An 18521-nucleotide genomic window follows, 5' to 3' on the forward strand; every position below is an offset into this window, starting at 1 on the left:
CATTCCATTTGCACGCAGCATAACAACTAAATACTGATCCGCCATCTTTGCGATGACCTCTGAACTCAATTGACTTGGCCGACCTCACAACCCTACTTGGTTTACTGTATAATCCACAAGCATTCTGTTAATAAACTGTATACAGGACCCAAACCATTTCATGTTTTACAGACCGGGAGCAGAATTTTAAAATCCATTCTGCAGCTTACTGGGAGCAAGTGTAAATTCTTTAGGACTGGAGTAAAATGTTCTGATCTTTTTGGAGTGGTAAAAACCTGATCTGCAGCTGTTTGATGCTCTTCTGGTGAGTCCTTGCAGAAGATCATTAATGGCTTCAGTTTTGTTTGAAAACGTTTTTTTCGGTACCACCTTTAACTTTTACGTGCAATACATTTTAATTGACTCATTATTAATTCTTTTGTTTCTTTACCTGTATTCAAGCTCAGTTGAGCACTTGTCATGCCACCCGTTTTGGTTTTAAAGAACACGTTTTACCTGGAAAATTAGGAAGGGGGTTATGGCAATAGGAAAGGGAGCGAGGGGAATGTTGACATTTTGGCATGAATAATTTGACAGTCGCTGCGGCGTGATGAATTAGGGCCCGTTTGACACCTTAATGCTCTGTACAGCTGCTCGCAATCACTTGAACTGGAGAAAGGTGGAACTGAATTGCTTAAAATTTCAAGAGAATTGGGGGGGGGGAGTGTTGGACACTGAAAGTGCGTTTGAATATTAACAGGAGTGAAGTGTAACAACATGCTGCTATCTATCATCCATCCTGTGTAGTCTGCCGTCTGTTCATGTGTCCACCCATCCATACATTTACATTTACTCATCGACTCATTTACTCATCTTTCTATTGATCAATCACTCTCTCTCTCTCTCTCTACCTGTCTGTCTGTTTCTGCACATACCCTCCAATCCATTTATCTATCGATGTATGCATCGTTTGAGTTTAAATCGCTGAGACATGTTCAAGGTGATTTAACACGTGCTGCCATTTTTTCTAAATCACGCATAACAAACGGCGCTGTCGCCCCCTGCTGGCCATTTTTATACAATCTTAGGAGGAACTGTTCATTTGGAGTCGTTCTTTGCTTCGTCTGAACCTAAGTTTCTGCTTAGCAATGAGACTAGAGGACAGTTGAACTGAATTGAGTTTCCGTTCTTCCTTTTGCATGATTTATAAATTCCCTTTTAATTGGAATTTGCACGTTCAGCAGCCCAGCCACAACCTGAGCCGTCTACATCAGGGGTGTCAAACTCATTTTTGTCAACGGGCCACATGGTTTCCCTCAGAGGGCTGTTATGACGTTACCACATACACACAACAAAAGAAATCAGAAATCAGAAGCCAGGAAGTCATTGTTTGTTAAACAATTTCTCCATTTATTTTAAAGTGGGAGGATTGTTAACAAATAAATGGCAATATCTCATATGTCAATGTTGTTAAAAGTGAAGTAAATGTGCTGGAAACAGGAGGTTGACATACATGATTTGCCCTTCACGGCCACATAAAATGAGGTCGCGAGGCAGATCTGGGCCCGGGTCCTTCATTTTGACACCGATGAACCACATAATATCCAGTACATGAATTCTAACTTTACAGTGATATGAATGCTTGCTTATATTATAGTATAGCATAGTAGAGTTTCAGTAAAATAAACAATTTAATAAGCACATAAAAAAGGTTGGATTAGAAATAGTTGCTCATTCGATAAATTGGCCTCCTAAAACTACAACAATAAGCGAACCCAGTTACAATATACCTTAACTTAGCATAGGATTGCATAGAATACTATAAGGCACAATATAGCAGAGCATAACATCTTTGTGCATAATAGAGTATAGAGCGTAGTATAATATCACTTGACAGCATAATTCCTTACCAAAATATTGCCGAATAAAACACAGAATAGTATAACATTACGTGAAACAACATAATTTACATTTTGCAAATCATATTTGACATTTACCACAGTAAGTGCATTTCTCAAAAGAATTCATGCAAATAACCAACAATAGCAGCATAACCAATAAATAAACGCCATGGGTTGCCTGTAAAAGCCGGTTTTGTGTTTAAAATCTTTAGTTTGTCTCCTTAAAGTAAATTTTTATCTCATTGTTATGCAGAAATGAAAATGCAACGCTGCATTGCATAAAATGTGGAAATGTGAGCATAGGGCAAAGTCTACATGCAGTGCTGTAGGAACGACACTGAAGTCTTCCTCCATCTAAACGCATGATTGAGGCTCTTATCTCATCAAGAATGAACATTTGTACTCAGCCTCTTGTGATCCTTCCTCTGTTTTGCTTCCCAACTCCCTCACCATGCAGCTTCATTCCTCTTCCTCCTCTTTTCTGTGGCTCTTGACCCCGTCCAATTCCATATTTATTTTATTATCAGACAATCTAAAATGGTGTTCTGCTCTTGCTATTTAGCCAATTGCCAGATGATGGTTATGTAAAGATCAAAACAACAACAAAAATGAGTTATCAACTGCTTAAGCGTGTGTACATTTTATGGGACACTCACTGTCTTGAATAAAAGCAAATAAAAAGTGTCAAAAACTGGTTTGATTATTTACATTTTTCATTACGTTATTACTAATTGTTTTATAAAGAATTATATTATTGAGGGCTTATTTTTCTTCTTAAAAACATACCACACAATAAAAAAAAACGTTGTTGGGATGCTGGCAGGGATGAACGTCATTGACATTACCAGCCACTTCAATACGGAAAAAGGAAAAAAAAATCTAAATGTCATACATAATTTATTTTACAGACTACCAAACTAGGATGTGTGGACCCCCAGGAGTCCGCAGACCCCAGTTTGAGAACACGTGTGCTAAGCAGTGTGCACCTGGTTTTACACGCTATAGGAGGACGGAAGCAGGAGTTGTATTTATTTATTTATTTATTTAGCATCTGTTCTCTCTTTTCTCGATTCAGTCCCCCCTTCTCTCTCTCTCTCTCTCTCTCTCTCTCTCTCTCGCTGTGCTGCAGCCTTGTGACGTCAAGGAGGGCTGGAGCGCTTCCTCCTTGCTCCGTAGCGTCAAAGGGAGGGAAAATGAGCAAGAGAAGATTGACAATGCGAGGTGAGTCTTTTCATTCTTTAAAATAACACCCACCCCCCCCACCCCCCAAAAAAAATAAAATGAAAAAAAAACCTTTACGTATTTGTGCATGCGTGTTCGCGCGGCCAATCCATCGCGTCATGGGCGCTTCCCGTGCAGCTAATTGACGTCTCCAGATTAGCGGTGGGAAGCTAAAAGGAGGGAGATGGGGGGTGTTGAACTAAGGGTGGCCCTTTTCTGCAGCTGCACCTCAAGTCCGCGCACCTTCGCACAGCAGGGCCCTCGACCGTTTACGCTACAAGAAATGTCATGTGCTGCTAGTTCGGGCCGGTCCACGCCCACATGATGTTATGCAGCTTGTGCCGACCTGCCATGTGTGATGGTGATCAATGGGGCAGCCTGTGCTTGGCCTGCATGGAAGGCTGGTACAGGAGATGGAATGGTCAATGTGTGCACACACATATTTACATTTTTGAGTTTGTGCATGTGGCATGCAAATTTCAAACAGAATTGAATTATGTCACAGAATAATGTAAACTTCCGTTGCAAATGGGTGGGGAAGTGGAAAGTTTCTGGTAAATTTCCATAAGAAGTCAAGATGTTTTTTTTTTTTGTTTGTTTTTTTAATATTTGAAATAGGTTAAGTACCCATGGATATTCCTGAAAATAAATTGGAAAGGTATCATTAGAGCTGCCGGGTGGTGCATAGATGCTTGCTGTAGATGCATGAAATCTATTCCCCTTAACAGCTTTCATTTGTGAAAATTTAAAATGAAATTTTGCAAGCACACTGACACTCACTATTAAAAATGTCGCTGCTCACAGACTGAGGCAAGAAGAGTGCAAGAGTTTGGCAAACTCGTGTGACTACAACGCGTGACAAATTGGACCGGTGCTCTCATGTGCATGCTGTGCTGCTGCTGTTGTAGAAAACAGAATAACAACAAAAAGATGCTGTCAGCACACCGCAATGGGATGCAACATACTCCAGTGTGCTTGTGTGAACACATTAGAGAGTTGCTTTATCTGCAATGCTGCATTATAACTTATACGTGCACAGCATGGTAATTGTTTTGGAAATTAGGGCGCGACTGATATGGATAGTTTAAGGCCGATTCCAATTCCAATATTTGGCAAAAAAAAAAAAAAAATCCCAGTAATCGGCCGATTATCTAAAAAATATATAAATAATGAATAAAATGATTTTCTTCCCCTTATTGCTTACAACAACAATAAATGAATGAATTACAGGGATCCTTTGATTGTTTCACAATACTTTGCCCTTTAGCGTTTAACTTTACCTCGGAGAGTAATTTTCAAGTACAAAACATAAAAAAACAAAGCATAAACTAATTAAGTTTGTTTTGGATTTTGACTATACATAGATGTAGTACATCAGCAACATTAAAGATAAAGATAAAGATGTCCTTTATTAGTCCCACAATGGGGAAATTTGAGGTGTTACAGCAGCAAAGATATAGATCACACAGAGTCGGCGGCGTAATGTAGCCGTTAATGTATAACATTAGCAGCAGACATTCATAAAAAGCATGCAAATATACACAGTATAAACGTATCTAAGTGTAAGGAAACACTCCTAATGCCTGTCCATTATACAGAGGGGGAAACGCTGTAATGATAAAAACTACTTGAATGATTGAAAATACTGCAATGATAAAAGTACTGTAATGGTAAAAAGTACTGCAATGATAAAATATACTGCAATGGTAAAAGTACTGTAATAGTAAAAGTACTGCAACAATAGAAGAATACTGCAATGACAAAAGTACTGTCATAGTAAAAGTACCGCAATGATAGGAAGTACTGGAATGATAAAAGTACTGTAATAGTGAACGTCCTGCAATGGTAGAAATACTGCAGTGATAGAAGTACTGTAATAAGAATATTATAATGGTAAACAAAATACATCATTGGTCGATGTTTAAGTACACCATTGGCTGAAAGTACAGTAGTAGTGTATATTGCATCCTAGGACTGCACAATTGCACTAATGCCCTCCCGTTTGTAGGCCTGACCCAATGTTCTTGTTAAAAAGTCTGACAGCAGTTGGCAGGAAGGAGCGGCAAAATCTCTCTTTGGTACAGCGAGGGTGTAACAGTCTATCACTGAAGTGTGAGTGTTCTCAGAGTGTCATCGAGTGGGTGGGCTGGGTTGTCCAGCATTGATGACAGTTTTGCCGTCATCCTCCTGCCCCCCACAGAGTCTAGGGAGCAGCCCAGGACAGAGCTGGCCCTCCTCACTAGTTTGTCCAGTCTCTTTTTGTCCCGGCCCGAGATGCCTCCTGCCCAGGAGACCACTCCATAGAAGATGACTGATGAAACCACCGAGTCATAGAAGTTCCTTAGGAGTGTTCCCCGAACGCCAAATGACCTCAGCCTCCTGAGTAGGAAGAGTCTGCTCTGACCCTTCCTATAGAGAGCGTTATGATGATGTCATTGGCAAAAAAAAAACAACAAAAAAACGTGACTTATGCGTGATCACATTTCTTCTACTCCATGAAGATGTTAAAAATCCAGAGACGCCTTTCTCACACATCAAAACATGTTAATCTCTGACATTCATCTGTGGAGGAAAATATTCCATCCATCCACCTGACACTCCATCACTCACTTCTTGACTGACATCCGTTGTTTTTCCATGTGACTAGAGTTGAATCTGTATTCCAACTTTACCGGAGGTGTTTAATTTGAGTAAAGTAGCCCTTCATTACACTAGCCCAAAACCAGCATTTTGAGTATTGTTATATTATCTTTCTACATGTGCTGCTACACCATTTGTCTTCAAATATCAGTTGCTTAATGAGTTGTATGACTACACTATTGATGATAAGCATTAACACGTCGATGGTAATTTCCATGATATGTTCGCAGTAAGCTAATGGGGGCTAGTCTTTAACTCATTCACTACCAGCTGAGTAAAAAAAATGGATTTTGACGTATTTAGCCGTCAATGGTATTGAATGAGTTAAGTAATGTTTGGTTGTTGTAACATAACATTTAATGTTTACTCAGTGTATTTAAATCAGGAGTGGTAATACATATCTTAATGCCTCTATTTTGACGATCTGTTCAGTTTTGACCATTTTGTCAAGTCACTCGTTTCTCAAGGTACCACTATATGATATAACGATATGACACATGATAATAAGAGTGGGTGGCACGGTGGACGACTGGTTAGCACGATGGCCTTACACTGCAGAGGTTGTGGATTCGATTCCGGCTTCGCTCTTTCCTTGCTGTAATATGCTCATTGAGTGTGTGTGTGTGTTTGGCTTGGGAGACTCCATTAAGTCGCGTGTGTATATGTGTGTGATAATAAACTCAACGGGATGAGGAGGCCATCATTTTTACAGCTTGACAGTGAAGGACCCCAACAGAGATACACAGTAGACGTACATAAACACAACATTGTTTAGCCGGATGGATGGTTTGCCGTCTTCAATGTTTCATGAGAGTTGTTTTAATAGGCAAAATATGACCTACTGATTCTTGCCATGTCATAATAATCTAAGTTTAATTGTAATATTCTTTGACACTATCTATTTATAGATTGTCTCACAACAACAAAGACTGCGTGTGAGTCCATGCACATGTTGTCTCATAGCTGTTGAGATATTGTTGGGGCTGCCTGTGCAATGGTGTTCATTCAAGCGTCCCTTATAGATCAAAGATGTGGCTCATGATTCTGGCCTTTGGGCGTGTCAACTTTTCTCACCGTCCAAAACTCTCTGCGCCGAGAAGAATGCTGACGCTAATATGGAAATGTCACTTATGTAACGTATTAACTAGCCTTCTCTTTTGTAAAGCAGGAGGGGAAAAAATGACCTACAACTGGCATCTTGTGTTTGCTTCCTGGATGTCTCCTGTTCTTGTTCCAAAGTGTTCCATGGCCATATATGGCTCATTCTACTCAAATGATAGAGTCATCAGAAACACATTTTCCTCAAAATGATTTATGTACAGTGGGGACTGAGGATTGACAAACATACATTTTTAATATATATATTTTTTTACGCGCTGGTTTTTATCCATCCATCCATCTATCTATCTATCTTTCATTCAGAGATTGCATCTTTCAGTTAAATATATTATAATATATTATATATTACAATATTTTTAAAATATGATATTATATTATTACATTTATTAAAATATTATTGAGTGCTATTTTCCGCAATAAAAAAAACAAACAAAACATAAACAACAAAACTATCACAAGACTCTTCATGTCGGAATCTGATGGTCAAGATAGGTGATCCGATGCAGGCCGTATGTGGTCTGTGGACTGTATAAGTATGCCCTATGTATAAATATTCAATTTACATCCAGTTCACATAAAAGCGACCTTTGACCTCCGTCTTTTACGCATGTCTTGTTGATGTCTACATACGAGGGTATAATTGTTTTGTTGAAGCCTTTTCTGGATCGATAGTAGACAGTGGCAGACGGGGTGGGGGTGGGCGCTTGTCAGTTGTTATGAGCGTGGCCGTCAACTCTCATTGGACAAAGTCATTCAGTCTCACTGCCCCATCCTCTCCCTGACCTCGCTGCCAATAATGATTTAGTAGAGCCGCAGTGAGAGCTGCTTTAGCATTCTTGCTCTGTTGTACAAAAGTTACAGAGTTCTAGAGGCCCCGGTAGCAAGTTTTTAAACAATTGCTCACTGTCAAAACAAATGTAGAAGAGGAAGAAAGTGTTCCTGTTGTGTATGGACTAAGAATGCTAAATTTAAGAACAAAGCTAAGAGCCAAGCAATGCACTTCTCTTAACTTCACGTCTTAATCTGTACCGAAAATTCAAACAGATGCAAATAGTAGACTTGTTTTGAAGAACAATGCACCGAGTTATGTCAAAAATAATCTAATCATACTGGTTGCATGGCAGATCATTAAAACACAAGAGTCGGTGAGAGTTATGTTGCAATATAGGCTAAATGTGAAATCATGTTTAACTGTTTGAGGTATATTTGAAACTCCACCTCCACACATTTTAAACTATGAATGGAGGCAATTAATGTAAACATTTTTTAGGGGTGTATCAATTACTCGATTCAATCCAGCGCAACCCTAATGAGAACAAGCGCTAGAGAAAATGGATGACAATAGAGCAGGCGTGGGCAAACTACGGCCCCGGGGCCACAGGCCGCCGAACTTGAAAAAAATTAAATCAATAAACCTTGTAAATGTTTTATTTTCTAAATACTACAATGCGTCAAAGAAATGTGTATTGTTGTGATGCTTTTGCTCAATTTCATTTAAAATTTAATGTATTTTTTTTTCTCAGATGAGGTGAGGTGACCAAAACACTCCCATCCATCTGCTCCTGGTCCGGCCCCTCTGTCAAATCTTAGAACCCATTGTGGCCCGCCAATCAAAAAGTTTGCCCCCCCCCCCTGCAATAGAACATTGCTAAATTAACCAGCATGTTGAGTGGTTGACACATCAGTCCTGTACTGGGAAAATCTCCTCAAGCATTATTTGTGGCATCTTATAGTGTTTTTGTGCCAAAAATGATGTTAGAAAGTGGAGTCACAGGCTCTGTGTAATGAAATTTATCACAAGTGCTTTTCCTGTGCCCTTGGCTGTCAGTTGAGGAGCCTCAGGTAGTGAACTTGTCCTGTCACGGGAGTCCCGTTGCGTTCAGCGGGGCTAAAACACTTTGACATGCTCACGCAGGAGCCCACAGGCCTCATGGAGCTCTTAGCTTACCTCCTGTGTAGCTTACACTTTGTCTCTATATTTGAGTGTGGCAATGTGTCAAAGGATTGTGCTGTCAAATTGCTTTGAAGTGACTTGTTATTGTTTACTTGCACGCATTTCAATGTCTACCTGGATTGTGAATATACGGCGGGATCACGGTGGAAAAAAAGCTCCATTTCTTAAGTGTGGGCTGATGCTCGTGTCACACTTCCTACAACACAAGTCTTGGCACCTTTTATTTCTGTGCATGGTAGCACGCTGCTTGTTTGACCATGATGTAGCAATACCGCTGGCTAAGAAAAAAATGGTTTGCAAAGGGCAGGCGTGATTCGCTCTCCTTTTCACACATTCAAGCAAAGCAAATGTGCACTAAACAGCCGAGACACAAATGCACAAATGATTGCTTTTCTTGACTTAAAGGAGAAGTCAAGTGAAAAAGTGTATTGACAATCATAGTTGGCATTTTGTCAAAGGGACGGAACGATCTGTCCATTTTGTGAACATTTTTATGGCTAAATTCAGCTACTGTGGCTTTTAGTCTGGTGTGTTTTGTAGTCGGGAAGTTACGGTCAGTGGATTTGAATAAGAAATAGGCTTTGTAATTAGCTTTCCATAATGTTTATATATGAATTATGAAACTCCGCTCAATTATATTTATAAAGCATTTTTCGACAACCACCGCTGTATGCAAAGTGTTGTACATGGAGCAAAACAAACACATGCAACAACAAACAATAAAACAAATTAATAATGAAGACAGTACAATTCACAAAAACAGTCAAACCAAAAACCAAGTCTCCTGCTGCATCAAAAGCCAAAGAATGAAACAAAGTTTTCAGACCGGTTTTAAATGTGGGAAGTGAGGGGTCTTGCCTAACATTTAGTGGGCGGTCATTCCAAAGAGAGGGACCGGAAAAAGCTTGATTCCCTCTGAGGCGTCCGAACAGCCCAATGAGTAAAAGGGTTGATGGTCGCGAGTGATGCTTAGTCCATATAATGGGCGCGTAAGGCGCTTTGTTTGTTTTTGGGGAAGATTAGGGACTTTAAAGAGCGCCCTATGGCCCGGAAAATACGGTATATATATATATATATATATATATATATGTATATATATATATATATATATATACATATATAATAAATAAATAAATAAACACCTTCAAACTTCAAAATACAAAGTACTTCCTTGATACCACTTTCTACAGCGTCATCTGTCATCTATTTTAGTGCAAGAACAGGTGAGTTTATCTCTATAACTGGCAGATGATAGCTTCCAGAGGAAAAAAAAAACAAGTGTTAGTTAAATTTGTGAATGTCAAATGGCTGTACTGTTAAAGGCTGGTGGTTTCTATCATCATCAGCACTTACCATTTCATGACATCTAGTTTGAAAGTTGCTGACTGACATGTTGTTTTTCCTGTCCAATGAATGCAGGGATTCACTCTTTATTTTTTTTTTTGGTGTGAAACATGTCGCAATCCCGCAGTGAGAGCTGAATCTTCCCCTGCAGGAAGCTCCTCTCAGGCGTTCAAACTCGGAACGCTTCCATGCTTTTACTGTTTATTCGTGCTTGATGAAGGTGACACTTGCTGGCGCACACTGGCTGCCTTTGCAAAAGGAAACTTAATGCCGTGGCTGAGAAAAAGATGTTTATTCATTTGTTCTAGTTATAAGTAGTTAGTTCGTTATGGACTTTCCTTTAATGATCATGTGGTTCATGGGTCGTGGAGGAGAGGAATGTCATGTTATAGGACTCGATTAGAATGGTTCCTTATTGTCTGCATTAAGTCAGGCATGTGCAGCAGGTGGGTGTTTACTTTGGTGCTGATTTCAATCGAGATTGTTTAGCTTTGCGCTCTTCTTTCCTTGTTTTGGCAGATATCAGTCTATCACAAAGTGACGGTGTATGATTAAAGCGACAAGCAGCAATAAACAGGCTCTAACAACCCATTTTTCAAAGCAAATCCTGAAAGTCATCATTGAATTTTGATGCCTGGCTCTTCTTCATGATGTTGGCGAAATAGATTCTCAAGTTAGTTTCATCCACTTTCACTGACTTTTTGTTATCCTATGAAACTGATGTGTGAATGTTTTTTTTTCATAATTAGACATGTTGTGGCACCCCAAAACACAATTACAGCAATTCCAAGGGGGCCTTTTTATAAAATGAAATTGAATTGACAGGACATTTAAAATCAACTCGTGGCTAAACGGCCATCCTCATCATCCTCCATTTTCCCGCCTCATTGGATTGTGCCATGAAGCAAACGGGGATGCCAACTGCCTGCACAAATTGTTGTCTTGCGTGTGGAAAAACTCTTTCATGAGTGGGCACAGCTTGCCCATACACTCCCTTTTATTTCATTATTTTCTGCAGCCTCACCAGGCTTGTAAATAGATCTGAGAGGCTTCTGGGCACTTGGTGAGAAGATCTCACAATGGTAACATATGGTGGCCCTCTCATCTTTAATGCTTGGAATTGTTGTAATCTGAAAACACGGGCTGCCATTGTTCATCAAATGGTCGCCATCCCACGAATAGAAACATTGTTTCCTATCAAGTGTCATTATCTAATTTTAGAGAAGGGACATACATTGAAAAAAAAAGTCTATGCAGCCCATTTGAACATTGTTGCAAACTACGACAGTGGCGCCCACCACAGCTGGGTCTCAGATGAGGAAGTGGGGGAAATAACATCCCTATGCAGTATTGGAGATAATCTTGTGTTATGTGGAGATGGTTGTCATATAAAAGTAACGCTTTGGCGCCTCGGAGTGGCGCTTTATTTAGCCAGGCCATAGCTTTGTCCAACAGCAAAATATTACGACTTTGCTGCCATCTTGTTGCATCTGTTGGTAATTACAAAACTTTATGGGTCAATAACTTCGAAATGTTCGCTATTTACGGCAGTGGTGTATTGCACTGGCAACTATTTTAAAATTGCTGTAAAATGAAATAGATGTGTGTCTAAAGTACGAAGGGTAGGCAAGTACTGATAACCGGTTGGGTACTCATGGAGGCTGCCAATATCAGCCACCGATACTACATGCAAAAAAAAATAAAAATCACAAATTGACTTAGACCTCCTCTGCAGTAGTTGATGGGAATCATCATCAGAAAGAAAGGTCTTTGCCCACAATTTTTGAGAATTGTCCATCCATGATCCTTTCCACTTTTCCTCACAAGGGTCGCGGCCATGCTGGAGCCTATCCAAGCTGTCTCAGAGCAGTAGGCGGGGTACACCCTGAACTGGTTGCCAGCCAATCGCAGGGCACACATAGACAAACAACACATGCTCACAATCACGTTAGAGCGTTCAATCAACCTAACTATGCATGTCAATATTGTCAAGTGCCACCTCCTGCATAAGTTGAGCTTTGGTTGAGGTCTGAGCTCTAATAGTTTGGTTTTGCTTATCTGGCATCATTGAGTATTCATATTGAAGGAAAAACAACGCCAGCATTTCGGGTTGGGGAACACAGAGCTGCTAATTCTATAAACAATCTTTTTGAGTACCTTGGCATCCAAGACTGACTTTGGCCTATTAATCAACACAGTGCTTGATTAAAGGATTGTATTTTGATTATAGAGAGCCCGTAAGTCTTTCAAGACAAGGAAGGCTTCTTGGTGTTCATGAGCACTCTCAGTAATGGATCCATTTCCTGTTGCTTCCCTTGGTTGTCCTTTGAGTACTTTAGCATACGTGACAGACGATAATGGCAAGGAAGGGTTAGTGAAACACAGGTTTCATGTTTCTCGACATCTTTACTGACCAATCAACAGTTCCACACAGAGGGTAGACATGCTGCAGTTGGGAAGCTTTTACGAATTTAAGTTAAGTGTTACAATTTAATATTGATTAATTTCAGTAATACCACCTCCATATATATATATATATATATATATATATATATAATATAATTTTGGGCACTTTTTAAACACTTTAAACACAATAAAAATATACATTGACATTGTATACTAGCGGTTCAAGCACTCACATGTTTGCGGAATTTAAAAACCTTTTTTTCAATATTTTTTAATTGTGTTTTGGGGGTTGGATTTTTCCGGGTGCTCTCACTCATTCGACTGTCAACACATAATATATTGCGAGCATCAAGAGCGATGGACAACACAAAAATAGTGTACAAAGTGTGACTGCGTACTGATCCCTCTTTGTATTGACTGTAAGAAAATCCGGTTATTTCCAACATATTCTCACAATATATATCAATAAGCATGTCCAAAGATGTTTATTATAAAATTAATTTATCGGCATCACTTTCTGTAGGCATAAAAAGCAGGATTATCAAATGATTAAAATAGTTCCTGTTTTCCGATTTCTTTCATCTCGTGGTCGTCAATGAAAATGCACCCAAAATAGAAAAGTGTTAAAACAAAGTAGTTGTTAACTGTACAGAAAAAAATATGGTTGAATATGCAAATGGGGGGGTTTACTGAAGTTTGTATTCTGTTCTAGGCCCTGACGATGGCAAGAAGAGATCAAGTGAGAGTTGCCACGATGTGAACTTCTAAGATCCGTCATCACTCTGCCTGATCGACTTCCACTGTTGTCACCATGAGAGCATCCGATGGGTTCTTAACCCACCGGTGCCACCGTCCGGTTGCGTGAGCGCCGTCCAACTCTCCCCACAGATCCCGCACGGCATGGCCTCTCTGGACCTGCCGTACCGCTGTCCTCGCTGTGGGGAGCACAAGCGCTTCCGAAGCCTGTCGTCCCTGCGTGCCCACCTGGAGTACAACCACACATACGAGACTCTGTACGTGCTCTCCAAGTCAAACAGCGTTTGTGACGCCGCCGCCCTGCTGCCCCTCGTGACGGAGGGAGCCCTCCTGCCGCCTCCCAACAATAACGACGCCTTTGAGCCGCTCCAGCCATCGGCTTTGAAAGAGCGCCGCTTCCCCTGCCGCGAGCTTCCGTGCGTGGACGACCTGAGTTTGACGCCGGCGAGCTCCTACACTTCGGCCAGGTACATCCCCAATGTGGAGTTTCCTCTGGGGGAGATTTTGATGAAGACGGCCATGACATCCACAGACCCCGGCCCTTATGGGAACCCCAGTACAGCCGTGGCCGTAGCAGCTAACGTCGCCGCCAGCGCAGTGGAGGCGGCTTATGAAGAAGGCCTGGCCAGGTTGAAGGCGCGAGCGTTTGAGCGTCTTGAGCTGGATGAGAGGATGGAGAAGCTTTCTGAAGAGGTAAATAGGATCAGTGTTCATTTTCATTCCAGCAAGGCCATTTTGAGGATGATGGGCCCAACGCATTCATGGCTCCCACAAGCCTTGACATTAGTGTACTGCAAACATCTTGAATTTTATTGTTTAGCATCAACAAGATAAATAATGCTGCAGGAGTATTATCTAACAAGCGAATCGTTCCAAGTCTTTTATACTGTAATGGAGAAGAACATAAATCAACATTTCATATTGTTGACTGTTCTGATTGCTTCAATTATCAAATGTTCGGGATGAAGAGCATCATTTGCATTCTTCTCCACTTCATCTCCATTGCAACCTTGTCCGCTGATTCTGTCAGCAGTGCTACTGGTTTTCAGTGGGAAGGCCGCTAAAATGATCCAAATAGAATAATCACTCTGTTGTGTTTTTAAGCCTGTAAATTTAAGAGAGAAACAATAATAAATGCTTTAAATTAAAAAAAAAGAAAAACGCTACGAAAAACTTTGCCAATCAGTTTTTCCTGAGTTGTGTGAGGGCTTCTATGATTGAAGTCTCAGTCAGATCTTATTCAATGCCAGTACATTTTCCTTCAGTGACATACATGCCCTTCCAAATCTATTGGAAAAGTGTAGCCAATTAATTTCATTTTGCTGTAGGCCTAGACCAAGAAAAAACGAGTTTGACATGAACTGATGTCTGAGATAAGAAATTAACATTTGCTCTCCTGGCATTTACATCTGAATGTGATACACAATTTAGAGCATTCCTTAGGAAGAAACATTTTCCAACTGCGTAAAGCCTGTGTCCTGAAGACATCCCCAAACTATAACTATATACCCGAACATATCGACGCTGTAGCGACCAGTGACCGGGAAAAGCTCATTGCTTGACTGCCGTATTAACTTTCCACCAATAGAAGCTGCTAATAGACTTTAAAGGTTTGAATACAATACAATACAGTTTTACATGAACTAGAAATATAACGTGTAACATCGTGCCATTGAAGCTTTCGGCTCCAAATTTTGCGGTCGATGTTTCTGACTTAGTCATCTTTCTTTTCCCGGCCCTATAAAAAGAGGTTGCGTTAAAAGCCTGAAAATGCTTTGAAAATTTTGGTGACAATAATGTTCTGAACTCCTGTTTTTGTGCCGGTGCCGTATTTAACACACTAATGCCGTCCTGAGAAGTCGTTGGGCAAGTTAACTGCCAAAATGCAACAGATGAAAATGTCATTCACGGACAGTTATTTGAATGTACGTAACTTTAACTAAATGCATGACTAAATCATTTTGAGGTATGATTTTTAAAGGACAGAAATTTTTAGCAAGGCAAGAAATTCAAAGCAACATATTAGTACTGATAATCTTAATCGGTCAACCCTACTTTTATACTTCGCCACAGGTGCCACAATAGCATAGGAAGGACTACTTTCTACTTTTGTCTACGTAAAAGATTTCCTGCTCACGTCAACCATTCCTTGGCACCAGGATAGCCCCAGATGGAACCAGTGAATAACGGAGCATAAGTCTCCCCCCCGACCCCACAAAAAAAATCTGTGAATTAGCAAAAGTCAAACTGCAATGTGCATGTGTTCACTGAATATCAATTATCACGACCACTGTTTTGCTATAATGACTGACAGATGGTCTACGTCATTCAGTGATGTAGCAACAATCATGGAAAACCAACCAATGACGGAAGAGTTTTGCTTAACTGGAAACCCAAGTCACAAAGTGACTGGTAATATGTGCTGACTCAGTGAATATATATTTTTTTATTTTAAAAAGCCATCAGTTATACAATTATGGAAACAGTTTCATGTCTTATTGTAAGATGGTCCGTACTTACAATAATTCTCTTTCTTTTGTAATTCCAAATGCTATGGTTTCACATACAAGAGTGCGACTTAAACGTCTGTTGTCTTGTAGGTGGAGCAGAAAATAGCGGCCCGCGTAGGCCGTCTCCAGGCCGAGCTGGAGAGAAAGAGCTCCGAGCTGGAGCGGGCCAAGCATGAGAGCGAGCGGCTCAGCCAGGAGAAACAAGAGCTGGAGGACAAGGCCTTGGAGCTCTCTCGGCAGGTGGACGTCTCGGTGGAAATGCTGGCCAATCTAAAACAGGACCTGGTGAACAAGGAGGCAGAGCTCAACCACAAGCAGCAGTAAGTGGCGAGATTGGTCATAAACAGTAAAACACCCGGAATCCGTCAACACTTTTGTTTGTTGTCGTAACCCAACCGCCTCAATTATAGGCTACATAAACCCCCATTTAACATTCACAGTCTCATCGTCTTACTCAAAGAATCTCAATTGTTCAACCCTTTAAAATGTCATTGCTTGGTGTTGTGAACATATCACAGAGGGGTTTTACGCAAAATAAAAATTCATCTCGGGATAATGTGCACAGTGCTGCTTCTTGTCCCAATCCTTTTCTATCAGCCTTCATTAGCAGATTGATTTTCTGCAGCCCTAGACTGTGTCCTCTTTCATCGTGGGAAATGAGAAACCGTCAAAAATCCCATTTGCAGACTAAAGTATTGGAAGAGTGCGGCCAATTCCTTTATTTTTTGCTGTAGAATGAAAACAAAGACAATATTACTGGTAATAAAATATTGCAATTGTAGGTTAGTAGGTGTAACGATAGCCATCTTGCAAAGTAGCCTTCCAACCCAACGACTGCTGTTTAAGCGGGACAGGAAAGGACTACTAACATATTCTCACGTAGCTAAACTAGCTGATATACTTTACGTGGGGAACACATTTACAATACTGTACAGTGGTGCCTTACATACAAGTGACCCGACTTATTTTTTTAGGTATGAGTTGTCCTTGACCTAGTTTTTCTTTTTTTTTTTTTTGCTTGGACCTGCAATGGCAATCTTGGGAAAATTTCAAATGTCAAAATTCAGAAGTTGACTATTAAAGTAAATGACATGTCTGTTCAAAACAACCTAACAACTGCCTATAAAAAAACGCCGAGCTAACCGAATGCTAATATACAATGTAAATCGTCATTGACATGCTAACAGCTAGCATCTATATTAACCTTAATAATCCATTAAACTACGGATGTTTGAATACAAATGTTGAAGCAACACATATGCACAGACAATAACACAATACTAACAGGCGTATATTCTTTATCCTCTGTGAAAACAAGGTCATTGCGAATAGTGGCAATGTGAACGTAGACAAACACAAGGAGATCGTCTTTGTTTGTCTGTATGATGATTATACTGCCCCCAGTGGCCAAGGTGGGCACAGCAGAAGAAGCAGCAGAATGAATTGAAACATTAAAACTTCATGCACATCAGTTTATTTCTTCTACATTCTATTTGACTGTTATTACTCAATATTTTTATAAAGCATATTTTTATTTTTTTATTTTTTTATTTTTTACGTGAAACTGGAATGGATTAATGTCAAGGAAACGTTTGCATCTGAGCCAATCTCCAAACTTCAACACTACAGAGTGTGCATTTTACCCCTAAAAAAAAAAAGAAAAAAAAAAAAGCTGCATTTGTCTGGTTGTCCTTGTCACTGGGCTGCTTCATGAGCTGGCTCATTTTTCAAGTTCTGTAAATAGAAGGCTTGGTTGGACATAAATCGGCCCATGTGGTGCTGCGTGTCATTTCTGGACATGAATCTGACGAACAAATTCTCCCACAGAATGACCAGAATTATTTTTAAGATTTTTTTCATACTGAATTAGATCCAAAGAAGCATTTACTATGTTGCCCATAAAGAGAACAAACTCGTGTTCAGTGGCTCATTTAATACACTAAAAAATACAAATTTATTATGCTGGCATTGATTGAAATGTAAATTACGCTACCATATTATGCTGAGAGCATCTTGCGGTCGTATCATACCATTTTAATCAATGTTGGCATCATAAATTATTGTTTTTTTTTTAAAGAAATAAACCTTTAGTATATTTCACTGGGCAGCCAAGACAGAAATTTGTGTACCGTTTTCCCACGTTACAATATTTGTTAATGCTTACTGGACTGAAGATACATAAGCTATGCCGATGACATCCCATCCAAGTTTGTTTGCAAAGATTTGTATATTTTTAATCCAAAGTTTGGGTTCTGTTAAAAAATTGTCGAACATTAGGCTTGAATGTTAGTGTGCCTCTTTGTTTATGTCTGAAAAGTACAATAGAAAAGAGATAAACATATTCTGCTGCTTAATGTGACCCTACAGTGGGCTCATTTTCAAATTTTATTCTCCCTGAACAGTTTATTAGGTACACCTTTATACTCCTAATGAGTGCCAAAGCAAGGATTCCTCCCTTTTCAATGATAACCCACGCCTGTGCAGAGCTGGCGATTTTCTTTCTCTCTCGTTCTGCCTCTCTCTGTGCAAACAGTTTCTGCGTCTGGTTCTCTCCGGGGAGGAGCTGGCAGTCAAACAGCCAGATCATTCACACTCTAAAGTACAGAACAGCTAAGCAAAGATGGAAAAAGAGCATCACCGTCAGTGCGCGTCCGACGGAGTCCATGACTAAGCATTCCTTAACGGACGCTC

General features: G+C 40.1%; 1 protein-coding gene across 1 annotated transcript in view; it reads left to right on the forward strand.

Annotated features, from left to right (window-relative positions):
- The first annotated feature begins 3018 nt into the window (after positions 1–3018).
- The window catches only part of fbxo41 (F-box protein 41), a 38561-nt gene continuing 23058 nt past the window's right edge, over positions 3019–18521 (forward strand). The window contains exons 1-3 of the mRNA XM_088303095.1: positions 3019–3101; positions 13277–14013; positions 15921–16150. Coding sequence (XP_088159221.1) covers positions 13465–14013; positions 15921–16150 — 779 coding nt within the window. The 5' untranslated portion in view covers positions 3019–3101; positions 13277–13464. The remainder of the gene's footprint in view (positions 3102–13276; positions 14014–15920; positions 16151–18521) is intronic.

Source organism: Idiotropiscis lumnitzeri, chromosome 8, assembly GCF_059441095.1.
Source record: "Idiotropiscis lumnitzeri isolate Australia: NSW breed Sydney's pygmy pipehorse chromosome 8, RoL_Ilum_1.0, whole genome shotgun sequence".
NCBI lineage: Eukaryota > Metazoa > Chordata > Actinopteri > Syngnathiformes > Syngnathidae > Idiotropiscis > Idiotropiscis lumnitzeri.